Source organism: Lactuca serriola, chromosome 1 (genome assembly GCF_051521515.1).
Source record: "Lactuca serriola cultivar US96UC23 chromosome 1, Lser_US96UC23_V15, whole genome shotgun sequence".
Lineage (NCBI taxonomy): Eukaryota > Viridiplantae > Streptophyta > Magnoliopsida > Asterales > Asteraceae > Lactuca > Lactuca serriola.
Window position 1 is genome coordinate 63592191 of NC_136408.1, and position 20815 is coordinate 63613005.

General features: G+C 35.1%; 3 protein-coding genes across 3 annotated transcripts; 2 read left to right on the forward strand and 1 right to left on the reverse strand.

The window, feature by feature from the left end:
• The first annotated feature begins 7257 nt into the window (after window positions 1–7257).
• On the forward strand, window positions 7258–10028 carry LOC145089784 (Leucine-rich repeat protein kinase family protein). The gene is made up of 2 exons (XM_079028179.1): window positions 7258–8660; window positions 9176–10028. The coding sequence occupies exons 1-2, from the start codon at window positions 7274–7276 to the stop codon at window positions 9838–9840; spliced, it is 2052 nt and encodes a 683-aa protein (XP_078884305.1). The 5' UTR covers window positions 7258–7273; the 3' UTR covers window positions 9841–10028.
• Window positions 10029–12400: 2372 nt separating this feature from the next.
• Window positions 12401–14749, reverse strand: LOC145089788 (uncharacterized). The gene is made up of 6 exons (XM_079028183.1): window positions 13897–14749; window positions 13668–13812; window positions 13436–13581; window positions 13101–13336; window positions 12848–13015; window positions 12401–12760 (listed from the first exon to the last, which is right to left on the reverse strand). The coding sequence occupies exons 1-6, from the start codon at window positions 14637–14639 to the stop codon at window positions 12660–12662; spliced, it is 1539 nt and encodes a 512-aa protein (XP_078884309.1). The 5' UTR covers window positions 14640–14749; the 3' UTR covers window positions 12401–12659.
• A 2364-nt stretch (window positions 14750–17113) lies between these two features.
• Window positions 17114–19982, forward strand: LOC145056290 (uncharacterized). The gene is made up of 9 exons (XM_079004191.1): window positions 17114–17180; window positions 17267–17408; window positions 17500–17643; window positions 17724–18092; window positions 18338–18421; window positions 18532–18714; window positions 18822–19088; window positions 19163–19342; window positions 19459–19982. Exons 3-9 carry the CDS (start codon window positions 17515–17517, stop codon window positions 19870–19872), a joined length of 1626 nt encoding a protein of 541 aa, XP_078860317.1. The 5' UTR covers window positions 17114–17180; window positions 17267–17408; window positions 17500–17514; the 3' UTR covers window positions 19873–19982.
• Window positions 19983–20815: the final 833 nt, after the last annotated feature.

The following is a 20815-nucleotide window of genomic DNA, read 5'->3' on the forward strand; positions in this document are numbered from 1 at the left end:
GAAGTGACTAGGGATGGGCTGGTGGTGAATAGTGACATGGAGTGGGTATGGGAGTGGTTGCTTGTGTCATAGAATAAAAGAAAGTCAACACTCCACCTTTGTACTTCACCCACTCTTTTGGATAAGGTTTTATCCTTAAAAATGTGATAATTTAATAATTATGGGTCCTTATATGTTAAAATAAAGTTTTGGGTGAAAATCTCGTGTTAAAATAATTAAAAACGGGCCTAAAACGCGAAATTAGTCGAAAACCGGGAAGAAAAGCATTTCCAGCGAGACCTCTCGGTCCTAGGCTGAGGTTCGGTCCCTAGGCCGAGGTTCGGTCCCTAATGATGCCGAGCCGGAGCGAGATGGGGCGAAGCAGTCAGAAGCGAACTAGACTGAGGGCACCATGATCCGAAATGGACCGAAGGTTCAGGTTCGAGTGTGGCATGCGAGGTTCGGGCCCGAGAGGACCTTTCGGGTTCGGTTCAGCAGCCTTCGGGTCAGAAGGGTTCGGTCCCTTAAGAGGACTTTCGGGTCCTAAGAGGGGTTTCGGCTCCTTAAGTCCGTTTTTCGCGTAGACTTCCATTTTTGGGCTGTTTTCGCCAAATTCGAGGGTCGGGATGCCCCGAGTGATTATAGAAAGTTGAGAGAGATTTTGAGAGAGATTTGGGAGAGATTTCACATACTTAGAGAGATTTGGGAGAGATTTGACATTCTTGGAGAGATTTCACATACAAAGAGAGATTTGGGAGAGATTTCACATACTTAGAGAGATTTGAGAGAGATTTGTCATACTTGGAGAGATTTGGCATACTTAGAGAGATTTGGGAGAGATTTCACATACTTAGAGAGATTTGGGAGAGATTTGACATTCTTGGAGAGATTTCACATACAAAGAGAGATTTGGGAGAGATTTCACATACTTAGAGAGATTTGGGAGAGATTTGACATTCTTGGAGAGATTTCACATACAAAGAGAGATTTAGGAGAGATTTGACATTCTTGGAGAGATTTCACATACAAAGAGAGATTTGGGAGAGATTTTACATACTTAGAGAGATTTGGGAGAGATTTGACATTCTTGGAGAGATCTCGCATACAAAGAGAGATTTGGGAGAGATTTGACATGCTTGGAGAGATTTCTCATACAAAGAGATATTTGGGAGAGATTTCACATCCTTAGAGAGAGATAGAGTGAAAACGATTGAGAGAGGTTTCATTGGTGACCTTTTTGAGTGTCCGGCTTCGCAATGCAAGGTCCGTAAACCCCGTTAAGCTTTACTTAAGGATCTTGCATACTCCCGATGAGTATGCAACATTGTTTTATCGGTTTGGCTCGCCACGTACCATAGTTTTAGGTTAAGGAGATCTAGATGTACGCACTTTTCGATTTATGATCTCTCATTAGAATAGCAAGTTGTTTAGAAATTACATAACGTAAACTCTAGTATCTACATGAAAATTGAGTTGACCGGTTTGACTTGGTGACTTTAGTTGACTTTGACTTGACCGAAAATTGACGGTTGTCACATTATTCACTGGTTTTTTAGGAGGGATGAAAGAATCTCCTTGTTGAGAAAGAGCATCACCAAAATCATCCCTTAAAGGGCTTGTTGCTGAGGGGCTCCCGCCCTCAGCAATTAACTTTTTCGACCCTTGTATAGTTTGTACAAAATCACCTCCACGATCAGCAGTGGCCTACACAACCACAGTAGGAGGATAAATAGGTACACCCAATCGAGATTGAACGGAGTAAACCCAGGGGATATAATGGGTCATCATTCACTGCCACTTGTTTTTAGATGACTGGAGAATAAGATCATTAGGACCAAAAGGATCGTCCAACACCTGAAAAGAATTCTTATGTTGAGGGATATTGGAATTATTCCTATTAAAGAAAGAATATGGGGTCCGTTCCCCCCATCCTCATCAAACCAAGACTGGACCTCAACAAAATTATTATCTCCAACAAATTTCCCCTCCTCCTCTCCATTCACTCGATGGGCATGCTCATAGTTATCAGGCTCTTGAACATCAAATTTTGAATCATCCTCCAAAAAATCTGGGATCTAACATGTAATCTCCTTAACACGAACAATCTTAACTTTTCCTTCAAGAATCACCTTAAAAGATTCCAAAATAAGGTGAGATATATTCGTTTTAATGCAAAAGTGAACACTATATCGATTAGAGTCTTTTGAGTTTTCACTAAAAAGAAGCTCTCCCCATTTAGAAGCAATTCTTGAGAAAGTACGTGGAGACCATGCATGGAGTGGTATACCCTCCACATCAATCCATACAACACGTTCCTTGACCTCAAATTCTTTAGACTATTTCGAGATATTAGAAAACCAATAGTTGATACCCTCATGTATTTTAAACTTATGGCACACCTGAATAGATTGGCATTTCAACAACACCCAAAAAACTCCAAGGTAGGACAAATGAAGATTAGGAAATCCTTCATTAACACAAATAATTCGTAGTTTAGTGAGGGAATGGAAGTCACGAACACAAGCCACGCGGGTTAGAGGATCTTCTGAAAAATTAAAACAGTCCTTGTCAAGAACCAAAGCTAGCGTATCAGAAGCAGCATTCAAGCAAGTATCAAACTGCATTTTGAGAAGAGCAGCAACATAAGATCGAGTTTTTTGTTGATCAAAACCATGTGGATTCTGAATAGGATTAATAGCAGGAATTACATCAGGAGAAAGTTTGGGTTGAATCTAGCAATGTTTGCATGCATCCTAATGTTCCCAATCCAAATAGAAGAAAGGTTATCGAACAGGAGTTTAACATCATCCACCTTGTTAAACCTAACAAAAGCAAAAGGTTTCCCCAATTTTGATCGTTTATGGGGAATAAAGACATCAACAACCTTCCTAAATCGATCACACGTGTTCTAGAGTTCACGCACTGAGAAGTGAGACGGGAAGTTTGAAACACAGATGTTGCAAGATAGACGTTCCAAGAGGGATTCGTTGGAAATATTGGACCCATACCTACGATTGGGGACAAAGTGATTAGCCACCATCAGGATTACGAGATGAAGGCATTTGATCCCACCGGGAATGAAGACGGAGGCAGAAAGCCCTAATCGGAAATCGCCCAGTGTTTTTAATCATCAATATTTTAATTACATAAATATTAAATATTAAAATACAAAGGTCTAGACCTATTTTTTAAAATAGACAAAACTGCAAATTTAGTCCTTGTGGTTTGCAAAAAACTTTAGATATGGTCCAAAAAGTTTTCGACTTGCATGGAAGATCCAAAATCAAGGTTTTTCTGTGTTTTTGGTCCAAAAAAACTTGAAAAGACGGTTATACCCTTTTACTTTCTTTTTTCATTTTTTAAATACTATTTTAATTTAAAAAAAGAAAAGAAAATAACTCTCTCTCTCTCTCTCTCTCTCTCTCTCTCTCCTTGTGAAAGTCAACTGGGTACCACCCAAGCACCTATAAACACCACCACCACAGCCTCCCTGTCGTTCTTGGGGTTGTGCCACCGGGAACCACCCAACATGGCTACAAATTGACCCCCGTTTTGATTTCCCCCAAATCCATATAGACTCATCAATGTTCCTCCATTCAACGAAATCAGGCAGGGCATCAGCGGAACGAGGAGAATGACGATCCCTTTTCACATTGTTCGACTTCCGCCTAGAATCGATCGTCTTAGCATTTGCGTGACCTAAAAGGAAGTCTTCCTTCGTCAAATCTGAGAACGTGTGGGTGACCCGATTTTTTGCTTCCTTCCCTCCAACCTTTCTCCTTCTATGTTCCAAATCCAGATGGGGTTTTCATATTAGGGCTCCTGTATCATCTTCCTCCCTCGTCTATTATACGTTGCAGGTAAGGAACGAACTAAACAATCAATCCTCTTGATTGATCGAATAGGGAAACAATAATAACAAGTTTGAGAATCGGACTTATAGGGGTCGCAAGGGGTGACGAGGTTGGTTGGAGATGTGATCGACAGAAGCAGCGGCTAGTGACGGCAGTGGTTCACAGCAACGACGATGTGGTGGCAAGGCCTGCTCCGACGGCTTCTGTTGCTTCGTTTCTAATAAGATCGACAAAAAGGAGGTCGGGAAGAGGATGGTGGTGAACGGAAACTACCGAAATAAGGTGGCGGGGGCTGTTGGTCGGTAATCCAAGGAAGAAAGGGGGTGGAGTTGGGTGGTTCCCGGTGGCACAACCCCAAGAACGACAGGGAGGCGGTGGTGGTGTTTATGGGTGCTTGGGTGGTACCCAGTTGACTTTCACAAGGAGAGAGAGAGAGAGAGAGAGAGAGAGAGAGAGAGAGATTTTCTTTTCTTTTTTAAATTAAAATTGTATTTAAAAAATGAAAAAAAAAATAAAAAAGAAAGTAAAAGGGTATAACCATCTTTTCAAGTTTTTTGGACAAAAAACACAGAAAAACCTTGATTTTGGACCTTCCATGCAAGTCAAAAAGTTTTTGGACCCTATCCAAAGTTTTTTGCAAACCATAAGGACTAAATTTGCAGTTTTGTCTTTAAAATACCCACAATGAAATATTTTTATTTATTTAAATATTAAAGTTAAGAAATATCAATGTTTTTTGGAAATTTGATGAATGCTTAAAAATGAAAAAAAAATGACAAAACTGCAAATTTGGTCCTTGTGGTTTGTAAAAAACTTTGGATAGGGTCCAAAAAGGTTTCGACTTGCATGGAAGGTCCAAAATCAAAACTTTTCTGTGGTTTGGGTCCTTGGAACACCTGAAATGACGATTTTGCCCTTTTAATTTATTTTTTTGTATTTTTGTATGTATTTTAATACCTTTTTATTTTAAAAAATAAAAAATAACATCCCATCCCATCTCCTCTCTCTCTCACATACGACTTTTTCACCCAACACAATACTCAGATCTTCTTCTCAATCTCATCTTCTTCCCAACCACCTTCATCTGTAAATCATCATCCTCAACCACCCAATCGACATTTCAGAATCACCCACAGATCAAGCTACATTCGACTACATCCTTCACAACGATTAAGGCCATAAATAGAAACCCAATCTCCATGATTTCTCCGTCAACAACCCCAACGAAACCATCATCGATCCTCTGTATAAGTTCCTACAATGGTGGAATAAACCCAGATCTTGGAATGACTTATCACCTGCACATTCATGCTTGATTCATGAGTTCCTAATTCCACTAATTTACATGTACCAGATTAAAGAGATCTGTTTTGAGTTTGAGTTTCAGATTCCTGTTCCTTGCCTCCACCGACGACATCCCCTTTGCTCAACCTCCTGATGATCGATCCAAACAAAGACCAATTTTAGGAAATCGATATGGTTAGCAATTAAGGAGCAGTGATGCGGGAGTGGTGTTAGCCCTTTCTTAATCCCATCATTCGTCTTTTTGTTATCTTTATCACACACGCAGATATAGACACACAATGTGTGTGGGTTCCTTCCTGTTGTTCAATTACAGAGTAAACCCAAGATGGGTGCTTATGATTTTTTTTATCATCTATTGCTTTTCCAGATGAAATTTTTAATCATATTGGAAGAGAGATCGAAGAAACAGATGAAATTTTGAGAGACTTTCAAAGGGTTCTCGATTTCTAGAGTGTATGTGCATGTTCGTGTTCGTGTTTGAAGGCAAGAAATCTATTTCAATCCCCTGAATTATGGAATTTGTGCATTAGCTATGAGATGAACACAAGATCTTCATCTTCATCTTTCCCTTGATTTCTTCATCTTCATCTGGTTCCCAGATTTTCATATTATTCAGATGGTAATGGTGATATTCAATTTTTCTAAAAATAAGAATGATGAAGATGGGTTATAGAGAGGGGGGGGGGGGTACCGGTATGGGTGGAGTGGGTGTCTATCTTTTTGTTTTTTATTTTTATTTCATAAATTATTAAATCAAATAAGAAAAGAAAATACAAAACTGAAATTAAAAGGGTAAATCGATAATTTCAAATTTTTTTGGACCAAAAACCCAGAAAAACTTTGATTATGGACATTTTTTGCAAGCTGAAAACTTTTTGGACCTCATCCAAAGTTTTTTGCAAACCACAAGGACCAAATTTGCAGTTTTGTCAAAAAAAATTATGATGGAGTTTGATAAATATTTAACATAGAGAAGAATGAATTGTTTAACTAAAAGGAAAACCTTTGAAAGTATTAACAGTTAAATAATATTTGCGATAATTTTTTAAAAAGTTAACAACAAAAAATGTCTAACAATAAAGCTTATATTATTTTCAAATGATGAATTAGATGTTGTTTGTTTTTTCTGAGGCAAAATGTCTGCAGTCTGCGGACCACATCTGTAGACCTCTGCAGTAGAAAATGTGGACCAAACGTCTGCAGTCTGAAAAAATAATACTATTTGCTTTTTTAACATCTGCGGACTACTAAAATAAACTGAAATCTAAATAAATTGGTTTTTTTAAACTTCAAAGTGATTTTTTAATATTTTTATGACTTTGTTATAAATAATTAATGAATCTAGATCAACTTTTATGTGTTATTATATAAAAAATAAAAATAAAAATGGTATGAATTAATGTATATATTTGATAAAACCAATTTGGGTTGCAAAGTTATAACTAAACATTATAATTAATGATCAAAGAATTTGATACATAAATAGATTGAAATAAACTTCGATTTTTTCAATTAAATCCATTAAAAACGTACCATAAATATTTTCTTGAGAAATTGACGATTATTATTATAATAAATCTTTATTTATAAATTTGTTAAAAATATCATGTTTGTATCGTCAAACGTTTTTTTGTAATTTTTTTCAAATTGTTTATCATTAATAAAGTTGGAAAAAATATAAATTAAAAATAAACTTAAAAAAATAAAGATATATATGTTTTTTTAGGCTAGAAGATGTCTAAAGATATTAGAAGACTCTGGTCCACATCTGCGCCAAGAAAAATACGCACAGACATTTTTAGGTCTGCAGTCTTCAAAAAAAAAAAAGTCTACGAAGACAAATGTCTACGCGTGGCCTGTGCGGCGCAGACAGAAAAAATCTCGTAAATTTACATACAAAAAACAAACGCTACCTTAATGTTTTATTTTAAAATAAAACAATCTAATTACTCTTATTACAACATGGGCGACCCATTTTGTTTTTTAGTGAATTTTTTTGTTTTATGTTTTTTTTTCCTTTATAAATATAACACACGTCATATTAATTCGTATCTATTTTGCAAAACTGCAAATTGAGTAATTTTATTTTTGTGAAAAAAGAGCACTTATTATTTTGCTTTTTCACTTTGAAAAGCATGCTCTATATCACACTTCTTTCCCGCGTAACCTTCTCTCCATCTTTTCTAATGGAGGTTTTCCGGTTTCTTTCTCTCCTCCTCCTCCTCTTTCTCCTCCCAATTTCTCTCTCCCTTTCCACCACCGCCGACGTTGACGGCGACACTGCCGCCTTATCTCTATTCCGATCACAGACCGACACTCATGGCATCCTCCTCTCTAACTGGACCCTCTCTTCCATCACTCACTCCACCGCCTGCTCCGTCCCTTGGGCAGGTGTCCAATGCACCAACAACCGCGTCACCGGCCTCTCCCTCCCTTCCCTCAACCTCCGCGGCCCCCTCGACTCTCTCTCCTCCCTAGACCAACTCCGCATTCTCGATCTTCGCGACAACCGCCTTAACGGCACAGTTTTACCCCTCGTCAACTGCACAAACCTCAAACTCATATATCTCTCCGGCAACGATTTATCCGGATCTATTCCGACGGAAATATCATCTCTCACTCGACTTTTACGCATAGACCTCTCCGATAACAACCTCATAGGTCCGATCCCAGACGGAATCTCGAAATTAACTCGTCTTCTCACACTCCGCCTCGAGAACAACGAGATTTCAGGTGAAATCCCTCAGTCTCTATCTTCTCTATCGCAGATTAAACAACTGAATTTGTCAAACAATGAGTTATATGGTCATTTGCCGGAGAATATTGCTCAGAAGTTTGGTGACAAGAGCTTTTCCGGCAACAAAGGACTCTGCGGATCAAGTCCGTTGCCTGCTTGTTCAGCCGCTACACCTCCCCTGACTGTACAATCAAACCCTAGCTCGTTGCCTACTACCACAATCATCGACGAGACAAAAAAGCAAACACATAGAGGGCTACATCCAGCAGCCATCGTGGCGATCGTGATCGCAAATTCAGTACTACTACTTGTGATCGCTTCGTTCCTAATTGCATATTACTGTGGGAAGAGATCTGTAACCTCAAATTCAAAATTGGGTTCTGAGATCGGAAAAGGCAGAAGCAGCTACGGCAGCGAAAGCAGAGTATATGCTAACAATGGCGGTGGTGGAGACAGTGATGGGAACAACAAACTGGTGTTTTTCGATAAGAAGAAGAAATTCGAATTAGAGGATTTATTGAGAGCGTCGGCAGAGATGCTTGGGAAAGGAAGTTTGGGGACGGTGTATAGGGCGGTGCTTGACGACGGGTGCACGGTGGTGGCCGTGAAAAGACTGAAAGATGCAAATCCTTGTGGAAGGAAGGAGTTCGAACAGTATATGGATGTAATTGGGAAGCTTAAACACCAAAATGTAGTGAAATTGAGAGCTTATTACTATGCTAAGGAAGAGAAGCTTCTGGTCTACGATTATCTCCCTAATGGAAGCTTGCATTTTCTCCTCCATGGTAATTCTCATTTCCCTACTTATTTTTCATAATTAATCAGTTTTGTTTCATCTTTGTGAATGTGAGATTTGATACTTTGATCTGATCGAATCTTGCATTTGCTCCTTCGTGATACTTCTCAAATCCCCACTTCCATTTATGATCATCGCAGATGTGAGATTTGATCTATTGATCTACGTAATTAGAGCAACTAATTAGGCTTAAATGCTTAATATCAAATTTTCTTGTTGATCTTCCTAAGCCCTCAGTTATCGACCTAATTATTGGTGTTGATAGAAGAGAATTAGAATGGTTTACGTTTAATTTTGGTGTACATATAAATTAAATGTTTCAAAGAATTTTAGGGTTTGATTTTTGGGATTTGGATCATGTCAAATTGGAAGGATTTCGAATATAATAATCCATGTATCTAGTTGGTAGAATTTTGAATAGAATTGAAATGCATTTTGAAATATTTGGTTTGTAAAAAATTTAAAATATATTAATGTTAAATGACAAAATTGTCTTTATTACAGGAAATAGGGGTCCCGGGAGAATTCCATTAGATTGGACGACAAGAATCAGCTTGGCACTAGGGGCGGCCCGTGGGTTAGCCCGTATCCACGAAGAACACAAGACTTCAAGAATCCCTCACGGAAACATAAGATCCTCAAACGTTCTACTCGACAAAAACGGAGTCGCTTGCATATCTGATTTCGGGTTATCATTACTTTTAAACCCTGCTCACGCCACCGCTAGACTAGGAGGGTACAAGGCACCCGAGCAATTCGAAACCAAAAGATTGTCTCAAAAAGCAGATGTTTACAGTTTCGGGATTTTACTATTAGAACTCCTAACCGGTAAAGCTCCATCAATATACCCTTCGCCTTCCCGCATCGGCATCGATGAAGAGGAACAAGCAGTGGATTTACCGAAATGGGTTCGGTCAGTGGTGCGTGACGAGTGGACTGCCGAAGTGTTTGACCAAGAATTATTGAGGTACAAAAACATCGAGGAGGAGCTTGTTTCGATGCTTCATGTTGCCATGACTTGTGTGGCAGCACAGCCTGAAAAGCGGCCGACAATGGTGGAAGTTGTGAAGATGATAGAAGAAATAAGAGTGGAGATGTCTCCGATAGGGGAAGATTACGAGGAGTCGCGTAATTCAATGTCACCTTCGGTTGCAACAACTGAAGACTGAGTGTCATGATGGTTCTTCCATCTAGTTTATTTGATAATGTTTTATGGTGTACTTTTTTGTCTTTGGTTTGCAGCATTTGTTATGTGGTTGTGATTATTAGTATCGTGATGTAATTTTAAAGTCGTAAATTAATTTGACAATTCGTCGATTATGTTCGTGGATGTGCAATCAAAATCCTTTTTTCCTAAGGTTGGAGAAATTATTATTACTTTTATGGTTTTTTTATAATGAAAATCTTAGATTATAAAACTGAAAATGTTTTGTGACAATCGTATTCGTTGATTTGTGTCAAAATGATGACATATGGAGATATGTGGGATGAATAAACGCGGACTTAAATTTCAAATTTTAAAGAAAATTTATGTTTTGGGAAGGAGAGTTGTAATCTCATTTTTGGCTTGGTGTGGCATGATGATGTCCCTCTCGATCACTTTACTTTACTCCAATTTCTTTGCTTTTTTATGCTTTTATATCTTTGACTTCATTTTCACTCAAACCAAAAAAGTCTACAATTTTTGTTTGAACAATATATATTTAAGGTATTTAATATGGTTAACCTTTAATTATTTTTTTCTAAATTAATTAATTTATTATCATTTATTTGAAATGTTTTATAAACAAATTCGTTTATTTCTTCGTTTTTATACATACATTACGAGATGCCACAAACAAACTAAACTAAAAAACAACTATATTAGACCTTTTTATTGAAAATATAAGATACCACAACAATTACCGTATCTAAATATAACAGTAAAAATGATTGAAAAATACTATATACTCTTGACCGGAGTGAATATTCGATATCAAACAGTAAAATTAAATATTACTGAATATTAATTAAATAGATTATTTACTGAAAATCAATAAAGAGTTAAATTTAGATACAATCAGACAAATAAAATTAAATATTATTAAATTACAGAAATTAGATGTAAGAAACATAAACCCAAACTGAACATTTATTTTATAATAAATGGTTCATGAAAAAAAATTATATGTTCCTGTTTAAAATAACTCATATTGGAAATGTTAGGGTCTAAATCAGGCTATAAAAAATAGATGTATGTATCATTATATATTTTTATTTATTACTTTGTTATTATACAATATAAAAAAAGGTAAATATAATATGTGTATGAATACCATAAACACGCTCTGAGGTCCCCGTCCTGTCTACGAGCAATGGTTGTTGCTTTTCCTTGACATAATGATTTCTTCTTTAAGGTTATTTCATCTTTTATGCTTTTGATGAATTTATACAATATGAAAATATGAAATGTATTCCCTTGAATTTTAATACTAGTATATCTAGTATTATCTGTCGCTGTTTTAGTAATGCTTATATGTTATAAACATTACTAAAAAAATTTAGTTATATTTATTAAATTTATGGATTAAATTTTTATATATATCTGGTAATATAATAACGATATTGACATTGATGGATTAAATTTATTTAGTTATATTTATTAAATGGAATTTTAAATATTGATTATATTACGTGTTCAAGTAATTCAAGTAAATATAAAATTAGAAACTTACTAGTACATTTGTAGTATTATATCAGTTATATACAGTTATTTATTTCTTAGAAAAGGATTTTGAACTATATATATATATATATATATATATATATATATATATATTTCTTTTGAAAAAAAAAACCCGAAACATTAACAATAATATCACATGGGACATGAGGTGCACTAACCATAAAAAAGAAAAGCTGTGTATAGATAAATTAAAGCAATGCAAGAATTTTGAAGGCATAAAGCGGTAAAGTGCACAATGGTCACCAAACTTGTTTTATATATAATAAAAAAGTGTTAATTATATGTTTAATTATTCTTTTTATTTCATTTAGTTACACCAACTATCTTTAACTATAAGGTAAACTATGCATAAAAAAGCATACTGTTAGTTAGCTTCCACTTTTAAACGGTTAATGATGATTCGTCTTTAATATAATTATTCAAACAGACATAAGAAAATCTTTCTGAATAAAAATAGGTTACAGGCCAAATGTTGTATCACTCGTATTAGATTCTTAACAGTAATAGTAAACATGTAACCAAAAATCCATAACATGAGATAACAAGGATAATTACATACCTTCAAATTGAAAAATACAAATAAATAAATAATTGACATGACAAAAAAGCAATCGGACATAATGATGTATTTCCTATCAAATCTCAAAGAAAAAGTAGTTGTCAAAATAAACTACCATTCTTGTTTATTAAATTAACCGATAATCACAACACTTTTTCCTTTTTAGTAACTAAGATAAACGAAAACTGGATAGTGATACTCTTAAGATTTATCCTTGAAGCCTTGAAGGCACCAGCCCAAATAAGAGATGAAGGGGCCCGTTTAACTTATTTAGGCCTGAACCCGGCCCAAAATCAATTTTCTTTCTATTTTTTTTTTTTTTTTTTTTGCAATTTATGTAGCATTGACATCATTCTCAATTCAATCACATTACAACTTGTTCAGTTCAATTCATACAAAACAAGATAACCCGGACCTCACTAAGTACTATAATATCAAAATAAAGTTTGTGGTTAATCAATGAATCAACCTCAATAAGCACAAAATACATGTGCGAATTTGTTACCCACAGTTAATTATCTTTACTTGGATTTAACTCACATACAACAAACACCCCAACCCAACTATAGCCAACAATACTTAACTATGGTTACTACAACACTCTCTACCTCCCTCAGACATGAGACATCTATGTTTAAACAATTTACACATCAAATACTATTACATATTTATATATATAATATTGCCACTCAATATATCATGATTTACACAACAGCCCTTCCTGTCTGATCAATTAGCGTGCCAACATGTTCTCCCGATAACGCCCTTGATATATTCCCAGGCTCATGAAGATTAAATATCACAACTACACACACAACAAAAAATCAAAATTTCAGAAAAAAAAAAAGAATCACCAAGAAAAAGATCACTAATTGAATTAAAAAAAACAAACCAGGAATCCCATTCTCTTCACAGAAAGTTGCAGCCATCATGTCCATTGATGACACACCTCTAGAAGCTAACTCCCTGAAGCAAATATGCTCAAATGCAACATTACCAATGGAGTCACATTCATATACACCATCCCCATTTGTCCCTTTAATAAACGCATCCGCATGAACTACACAAAAATAATAATAATAATAATAATTTTTTTTCTTGTTAAGTAATTTTTGGTAGAATAATCAGGGGAAAATTGTGCATACTCTCAGAGGCTCTAAGAGCAGCAGCTGTGTCAGTAGAGAAGAGGGGATTCCCTGTGCCAGCACCAATCCCACCAAATATTACAACTCGACCTTTTTCCAAATGTCTGATTGCTCTTTGTCTACTGTAAGGTTCAAACACTTCTGGCATAGAAAAAGCAGATTGGACACGTGTCTCAACACCTAATTTCTCCAATGCTGATTGGATTAGTATCGAGTTCATCACTGTTGCCATCATACTGATAACATATGTAATCCTTATTAATATCATTATCATGTACAACTGAATAAATGTTTTGTATATTGAATACTAATGTTGGAAAACATATTAACATTACCCTATTTGATAAGCAGTGCTTCTATCCATACCAGTAGCTGTAACCCATGTGTCTCCACAGAAGAAATTTCTCCCCCCAACCACTATTGCCACCTCAATGCCAACATTGCAAGCCATTGATACTTCTTTAGCAATATGCATCGCCACCTGTAGATTTCAAGAAACCAGGATATATATAAGATAAGACAGTTTGTAGTTTGTACTGTGTTGGACTGAGTTAACAAGGTTTGTACTTTGGGGTCAACACTGTTGGAACCGGTTCCAGCAAGAGCAGCACCACTGATTTTGAAAACAACTCTTCTCCATCTTGAATTTGTCACTGGTTTTGGCTTTATAGTAGTGAGCTGACAGCTTGGGCTAGATGTTGCTGTTCCATATCTGCAGAAATGTTGATTTGAAGTATTGAAGACAAGAAAATGATCGAGTGATTTTAGCATGAAGGGTGTATACTACATTACATACCTTTTGGATTGTCTAACAGGGCTACTCATACCACCAGCTGAATTCTCTTCGCTTAATACGGTCTTCAATGGTAACGAGTTCCCAACAATCTGCTCCATCTTCTTGAACCATGGCCAATGACTTGTAGCGTTTCCACCATTTGTGTTCATCATCCGATGCCTCTCTAATTTATACCTCTTCTTCAAGTTATCCACTTTGTTTTTACATTGCTCCACGCTTTTCGTTTGCTTCTCACACCTCTCGCTTACGATCGCCGCCACCTCTTCCCAGTCCCTCCCTCTCAAATTCCCACGATTCAACTGCATAAATTTGTCTAAATACGCATCTAACAGACACGCAATTGCAGTGTCACTCCACTCCTCTCTGTCTTTCCTGTACTCTCCGCCTGAAGATGAACCTGCTATCTTAGTTTTCTTACTGTAATGATACGGTGTTCCTCCGTCGCTGAGCTCTTCCCGATCGCTCCACTTCTCGCTTCTTGCACCGTTAATCCTAGATCTGTTAGGATCGGACTCGTTTTCGTACGGAGCGACCACCATAGGCTGTGAACAAAACGCGCCGCCGTTGTAACCCTCTCCATTGGCTTCCTGTGCCGCCCGCGGTGGTGGTGCATTAATCGGAGTCGTCTGTGAGGCTAAGAAGTGGGAATTTCCGGTGAGTTGGTGGTGGAAATCAGGATTTGTTTGGTGGTTGGTGGTGGTGGTGTCGCCGATTAGAGGGAAGTCGTCGTCAGAAGACGCCATCGGAAGGACGTTAGGGTTAGGGTTAGGGTTGGCAGTGAAAGTCGGAGACGACGTTAAGTTTGAGTTTTGAAGAACCGTTAACTATACCGGAGTTTAGAGGGCAGAAACGTCACGCCATATGACGGGTCCGTTAATAGATACAGGCTTTTAATGTGTGGACCCCGGAATAGATTACCATTGTCGCCTGTAAACATATGTTTTACATTTAATTTTTTCCTTTTATTATCATTTACAAACGCAAAAGATATAAATTAATGGTTTTTATTTTTAACTAGTTTATAATATGGGATTATGGTTACGAAATTAATTAAATTTTTTTAATAAACATTCAAAATTATTAATCATTTGTTTTAAATAAATTATTAATTAAAGGATATTTTTTTAGTTATATATAATTATTGTTAGTTTAAATAAATATGTGAAATTATATCACCTTATAATTTGTATTAATTTTATTTTAATTTTTATTCTTAAGTTATTAATTTAATGTAATTAGAGTGAGAAAATTTAAAATTTAAAATAGTGAATTGATAGGTTAACAAGTGACATGCATTAATCATGAGGCCTAATAGGATGACACGTGACAAATGAAAATAAAATATATATTAATTAGAAGGTCTAATAAAATGACACATGACGAATGAGAATAAAATATATATTAATTAATAGGTCTAATATGATGACACATGACAGATGAGAATATGCATTAATTAAAAGGCCTAATAGGATGGCACATGACAAAAGAAAAAGAAAAATATCTTTTTATTAAAAGTATAACATATTTGATGAAAGACATAATAAAATAACGTATTTTATCTTAATTTATTGAGAAAATGACAAAAATAGCCAATTATACTAATTGCATTACAAAAATAGCCAAAAAAAATCGGGATTACAAAAATAGCCACCCATTTCGCAGGTGAGAAGGCCCCATCTGCGAAATGGGCATCTCATCTGCGAAAGTACAAGTGCCTGAAGCACAGCTGTGCTTCAGGCACTTGTACTTTCGCAGATGAGATGCCCATTTCGCAGATGGGGCCTTCTCACCTGCGAAATGGGTGTTTTTTAGGTATAAAAACGTTTTTTTTTTTTTCATTTTCACCATTCTCTACACAAAAATTCTCTCTAACTTTGGGCTTCTCTCGGAATTTTGGCTAGTTTTTGAAGAAAATGGAGGATTATGTCAACAATCCCGCAAATATGGTTAGATTTTAACTCTTTTAATGTTTAAAGTTATTTTTTTTTATCAATTGTTGTATTATTTAGTGTTAAAAAAAGGGTAATTTTGTTGTGTTTGATAGTTTTAGTATATTTTTAGTATACTTGAAGTTTAAATGCAAGTAGAGACAAGTAGAGACTGCGTGGATAATGTTTACAATTTGTTATTTTTGTAGTTTTTTTAGTTGTTGTATAACCTGAAATCTTGTAAATTTTTATCCTATAATTGTTTATATAAACTGTATATATATTTGTCGTATAACATTTATAAGTTGAAAATTTGTCGTATATATATTGTTAGAAATTGTTTTTATTTGTCGTATAAGTTGAAAATTTTGTATAAAGTAGTCGTATAACTTGCAAAATTGTTAGTTTGGTTGTCGTTTTATTTTTAAATTTTTTTGTTTATATGGTTATGGTTATATAATGTTAGTTTTAATTAGAAAGATAAAAATTGTTTATATATTTGTCGTTTAAGTTGAAAATTTGTTTAAGTTGAAAATATGTTTAAGTTGAAAATATTTATATAATTATGTATGATATTGTGATCTATCGTAAATATATTTGTTGTATAACTTGGAAAATTGTTTATATATGTGTATGTTATTGTTTTTTATCGGAAATATATATATTAGTAATTAAGAAAGTATTTGCAGTTCGTAATATATTTAAAAAAAAGTATATTTTTTAGTTATCTAATTTGTTTTTGTGTTTTTTTTTGCAGCATGATTTTAGTTTAATGAATACGAAAGCCTTTGCGAACCTAAAAGGCTCTGGCGGTAACATATGGGAAGTCTTTGAAGTTTTAGATGATGCCCGACGTGCTATTTTCAGAAATACCGTCTTTGGCTATTTTATTGATGTCCCTCGTTTACAAGGGGACGCTTTATTGTTTCATAAAATGTTCCTTCATCAGATCCGGCCGGACCCTGTTTTATCTCCAGATGGAATAAAACGTTTATATTTTCGAGTAGGCAATACCAAAATGGTTTATGGGCCGGAAGAGTTTTGTTTGATTACCGGCTTCAATTTTGGGGAGTATCCAAAAAACATTGGGAGAAAAGGGTCGGAAAAATTAATAAGCAGTAAAAAAAGATGTTTACTGCATGAACGGCTATTTCCGGACCATACTAATAGTTCGGTGAAAATCGGCGACCTGAAAAGTTTAATTTTAAATCAAACATTCCTAGCACTTGACGACCTTGATGCAGTTAGAGTATGTTTGATATATATTTTGTGTTAAGGTTTTTTGGGCAAAGAAGTTAACGATCGGGTGCCACAAGATTGGTTTTTTTTGGCTGAGAATTTGGATCTCTGGAATAGGTATATTTTCTTTACGTTAAAAGTTCTATTTTATTAAAGTTATAATTTATATAATAATGAATTTTGTTTTTTTTTTGTTTTGTTAGCTTCGCTTGGGGTAGCTATCTATGGGATTTTACTTATGTTGACCTTGAGGATACGTGGAGTAAGATACATCATTATTTATCACTTCCTCAGCGTGGTCAAACTTTAAAGTATTCCGTCTCAGGATTTACGGCTCCAATTAGGGTATAAAAATTTTCTTATATTTATATTGTTTTATTGTTATCTTTTTTATTTTAATTTTAACTTTTATTACTGTTATTGTACAAAATTGTAGATATGGATATATGAGATGATTCCGGCTGTTCGTGCATGTGGATTTGCATTGAGAAAAAATAAAGACTTGCCTCGGATGAAAAGATGGAGCGGAACAAAAAAATTGAAATGGGTTGACGTGAACAAGATTTGGTCAAAGATGCAGGTTTAAAAATATTTCGTTTATTATTAATAAAGTTGATTATTATAGTTTTATATGCATTTTTAATATGTTTAATTTTTTAGGAGGGGCTACCACCAAGACAAAACATGTTACCGGGTGATGGTGAGATGACATCTTTTTATTATATGTCATTTCAAGAGTATGTATATGGTGAAGGGAAAGCAGTTCCATCCCCAGTAAGAGACCATTTTAGGAGACAAGACGAATCTTCGTCTAGTATGTCGTCCAGTGGTCGCTCTCATGGTAGAGGTCGGGGCAGTGGGAAACACAAGCTAGACGAGTTGTTGAAACGGGTACATGCACTGGAGCAGCATGTGTTTATGAACCGACAACCTACAGAGGTTTTTGTTGAAGAAGTGAATAATGACCAATTTTGGAACGACATTTTTTTTGATGATACGACAGTGTCACAAAGAAATTATGATGAACAGGTTAGTTACACGCTACATTATTTATTAAATTTTATTAACATATATGAATACTTGTGTTCATATTTTATATTTGAAAATATAGGTTGTGCAAGATGAAGTGATGAATAAAAACAATACAACTCAAAATGTTTTTGGTGATACTCAAGACGACAAGGTTGTTATAGATGTTACCTTTACGATTTTAATAATTACTTTTTAATAAAGTGTCTTTCGTTATTAAGTAAAAAGTTATATTTTTAATGTAGGTGTTGGAGGAGAGTAATCAGTATGCGGGGAACAAATTTGATGATGATGTGTTTGATGCAAACGATTATAGTGAAGTTAAAGAGGTTATTATAGTTACATTAATATTATATTAATATTTTGTTTATTTAGATATTATTGCTTATTAAATTATGTGTATTTCGTTATTAAGTATAAAGTATTATCTTTAATGTAGGAGTGGGAGGAGAGGAATGACAATGCAGGGAACAAATTTGATGATGATGTGCCGGATGAAGACGAACTAATAATAACGGGAAATGTAGATTATTTTCATGATGATGATGATGACAAAGAAGTTACACCCGATAAACCTAGGAGTCGAAAACCATCACAATTTTTATGCACTCCTTACACCGAGGTATTCGTTTTATTTATAAACTGATGATTTTATGTTTATGTGAATTATCTATGTTTATGTGAATTATCTGAAAGATATACATTTAAACATATGAATATTGTTTTTAGTTGCACACGACACCGAAACAAAAAAGAAGAACAAAAAAGAAGGTTGGTACGAAATCAACATGCCCCGTTCCTCCTCCAGTTTTTGGTGTTGCTCATGACTTCTCCATGTTGCGCCTGCAACCTTACGTAGCAGGCGGTGAGGATGTCATCCAAAATTATGTATTGCATTCATACGATGTGCAGCATCGTTTGTTTAATTTCGTGTTAGATAGAGATTTTTGGAGCTCATTGTTTGGGCATACACACGACGGATGGTTGGAGTCAGCGGTAAATAAATTGTTAATTAATTCTTTTAAAAGTTAATTGTTTTTTAGTCAATAACAAAAGTATCATGTGTGCAGCATATAACCATTTGGTACCGACTTTTGATGGAGAGACGGTTTGAGAGCGACCGACATACAATAATGCCTCCAAATTTTTTTGTTTCTCATGCTTTGGAAGAAGGACAGGACTGGAGGGCGTTTATGGCTGGTATTGCTACATACCCTAACTTCATGGTTGCTTGGTGGGATGTTGATACGGTAAACTTAATAGTTTATATTGAAAATAATATCGCTTTTTTGTTATGTTTTTGTATTGTGATGTTTTTGTATTGTGATGTAAATAAACATAATTTTATTTTCTGATCCTTATACAGGTCTTATTGCCGATTCATTCATCCCCTAATCATTGGCTATTTGGGGAACTACGATTAGCGTCAATGGAAGTGCATATTTATGACAGTCTTGGTAGAGGTGCTTATGAAAAATTCCAATCCGAAGGAATCTTTTCCAAATTTGAACGTCGGGTGGCAAATTATTTGGACAAGATTAAGTATTGGGCGCGGAGGAACATCCCAAGGATTCCATTGAATATGCAATTCATTTATGAAGAAAACGTTCCCCAACAAAGTAGTCATTTGGGAGATTGCGGTGTTTTTCTTTGTATGTTTATGGAGCAATTGGTTTCAGGTCAACCAATACGTGTTCTTATTGACCCAAAGAACGCAGCTTTAGAGTTCCGTCTCCGGATGGCAAAAATTATTTGGGGGTCTAGTCTTGCTCCTCTGTAGTTGGATTATATAAATGTATATACAAATTAATGTTGGATTTCATTATTAGTTTATCTTTAGAGTTTACTCAACGGATGACAAAAAATATAACGTTACGACAATTACAACAATTTAATGACCTACTAATTACTTATCAATAAATTCAACATAAGAACGACCACAACATTTGTTTTAACGTTACAAATACAACAATTTATTGACCAAACAACTTCAAAACCATAAAAACAATATTGAAAAACTTACAACTTGTAAACAAGAACTGCCAAGAACAACACCCAACTACAAACCAACGTTATCTTTAACTTCTTATTTTCTGATTGAAAGAGCTTATTAGAGTTAGCTACTTTAGCTATTACCATAGAAGATTGGTCCTTCTCTTCATCAACCCAACTGATAAACCCGCATTTTGGTCCCTGTTAAATTTAATATCCACAGTAAGAAAATAAATTTGTGTCATGTAAACACGAGGGTTTAAATTTGAATGACGGTAAGAACATGATACCAAATACGGGCAAGCGTAGAACAATCTTCCTGGGTTTTTAGCTGTACCCGAAATCCTAACGATACGTTCTCCTCCACAATTGCAGTATGCCATTAGCCTTCTTATTCTTTTAAATCGGAGTTACTTTCTCAGTTAAATTTTTTCATAATGAGTGACACCCATTTATAGAATAAATCATATTACGGACAATTCTTTTTGACTATGAAATAAACTGGTTTGACTATGAATTCATAAAAGTTCAACTATGAAATGCAGACAAGTACATTCTGTAGTATTGTCATGTCGGTCAGTGAAATTTGACTATGAAATGAACTGGTTTGACTATGAATTCAAAATGTTCAACTACGAATTTAAAGGGTTAAACTATGAATTTTGATCAGTAGAGATACAATATCTTCTATTTATAATTCCATTTGTGTGATCATTGTAGAGCACAATTAT

What these genes read in the sequence shown, in the direction of transcription:
- LOC145089784 (XM_079028179.1), top strand. Translation starts at nt 7,274, where the DNA reads ATGCTCTATATCACACTTCTTTCCCGCGTAACCTTCTCTCCATCTTTT. An exon ending in CTTGCATTTTCTCCTCCATG is followed by an intron (nt 8,661 to 9,175) that starts GTAATTCTCATT and finishes TCTTTATTACAG; the next exon opens with GAAATAGGGGTCCCGGGAGA.
- LOC145056290 (XM_079004191.1), top strand. Translation starts at nt 17,515, where the DNA reads ATGATTCCGGCTGTTCGTGCATGTGGATTTGCATTGAGAAAAAATAAA. An exon ending in AAAGAAATTATGATGAACAG is followed by an intron (nt 18,093 to 18,337) that starts GTTAGTTACACG and finishes TTTTTAATGTAG; the next exon opens with GTGTTGGAGGAGAGTAATCA. An exon ending in CTTGGTGGGATGTTGATACG is followed by an intron (nt 19,343 to 19,458) that starts GTAAACTTAATA and finishes ATCCTTATACAG; the next exon opens with GTCTTATTGCCGATTCATTC.
- LOC145089788 (XM_079028183.1), bottom strand. Translation starts at nt 14,639, where the DNA reads ATGGCGTCTTCTGACGACGACTTCCCTCTAATCGGCGACACCACCACC. An exon ending in CCTGTTAGACAATCCAAAAG is followed by an intron (nt 13,813 to 13,896) that starts GTATGTAATGTA and finishes ACATTTCTGCAG; the next exon opens with ATATGGAACAGCAACATCTA. An exon ending in AGCACTGCTTATCAAATAGG is followed by an intron (nt 13,337 to 13,435) that starts GTAATGTTAATA and finishes ATATGTTATCAG; the next exon opens with TATGATGGCAACAGTGATGA.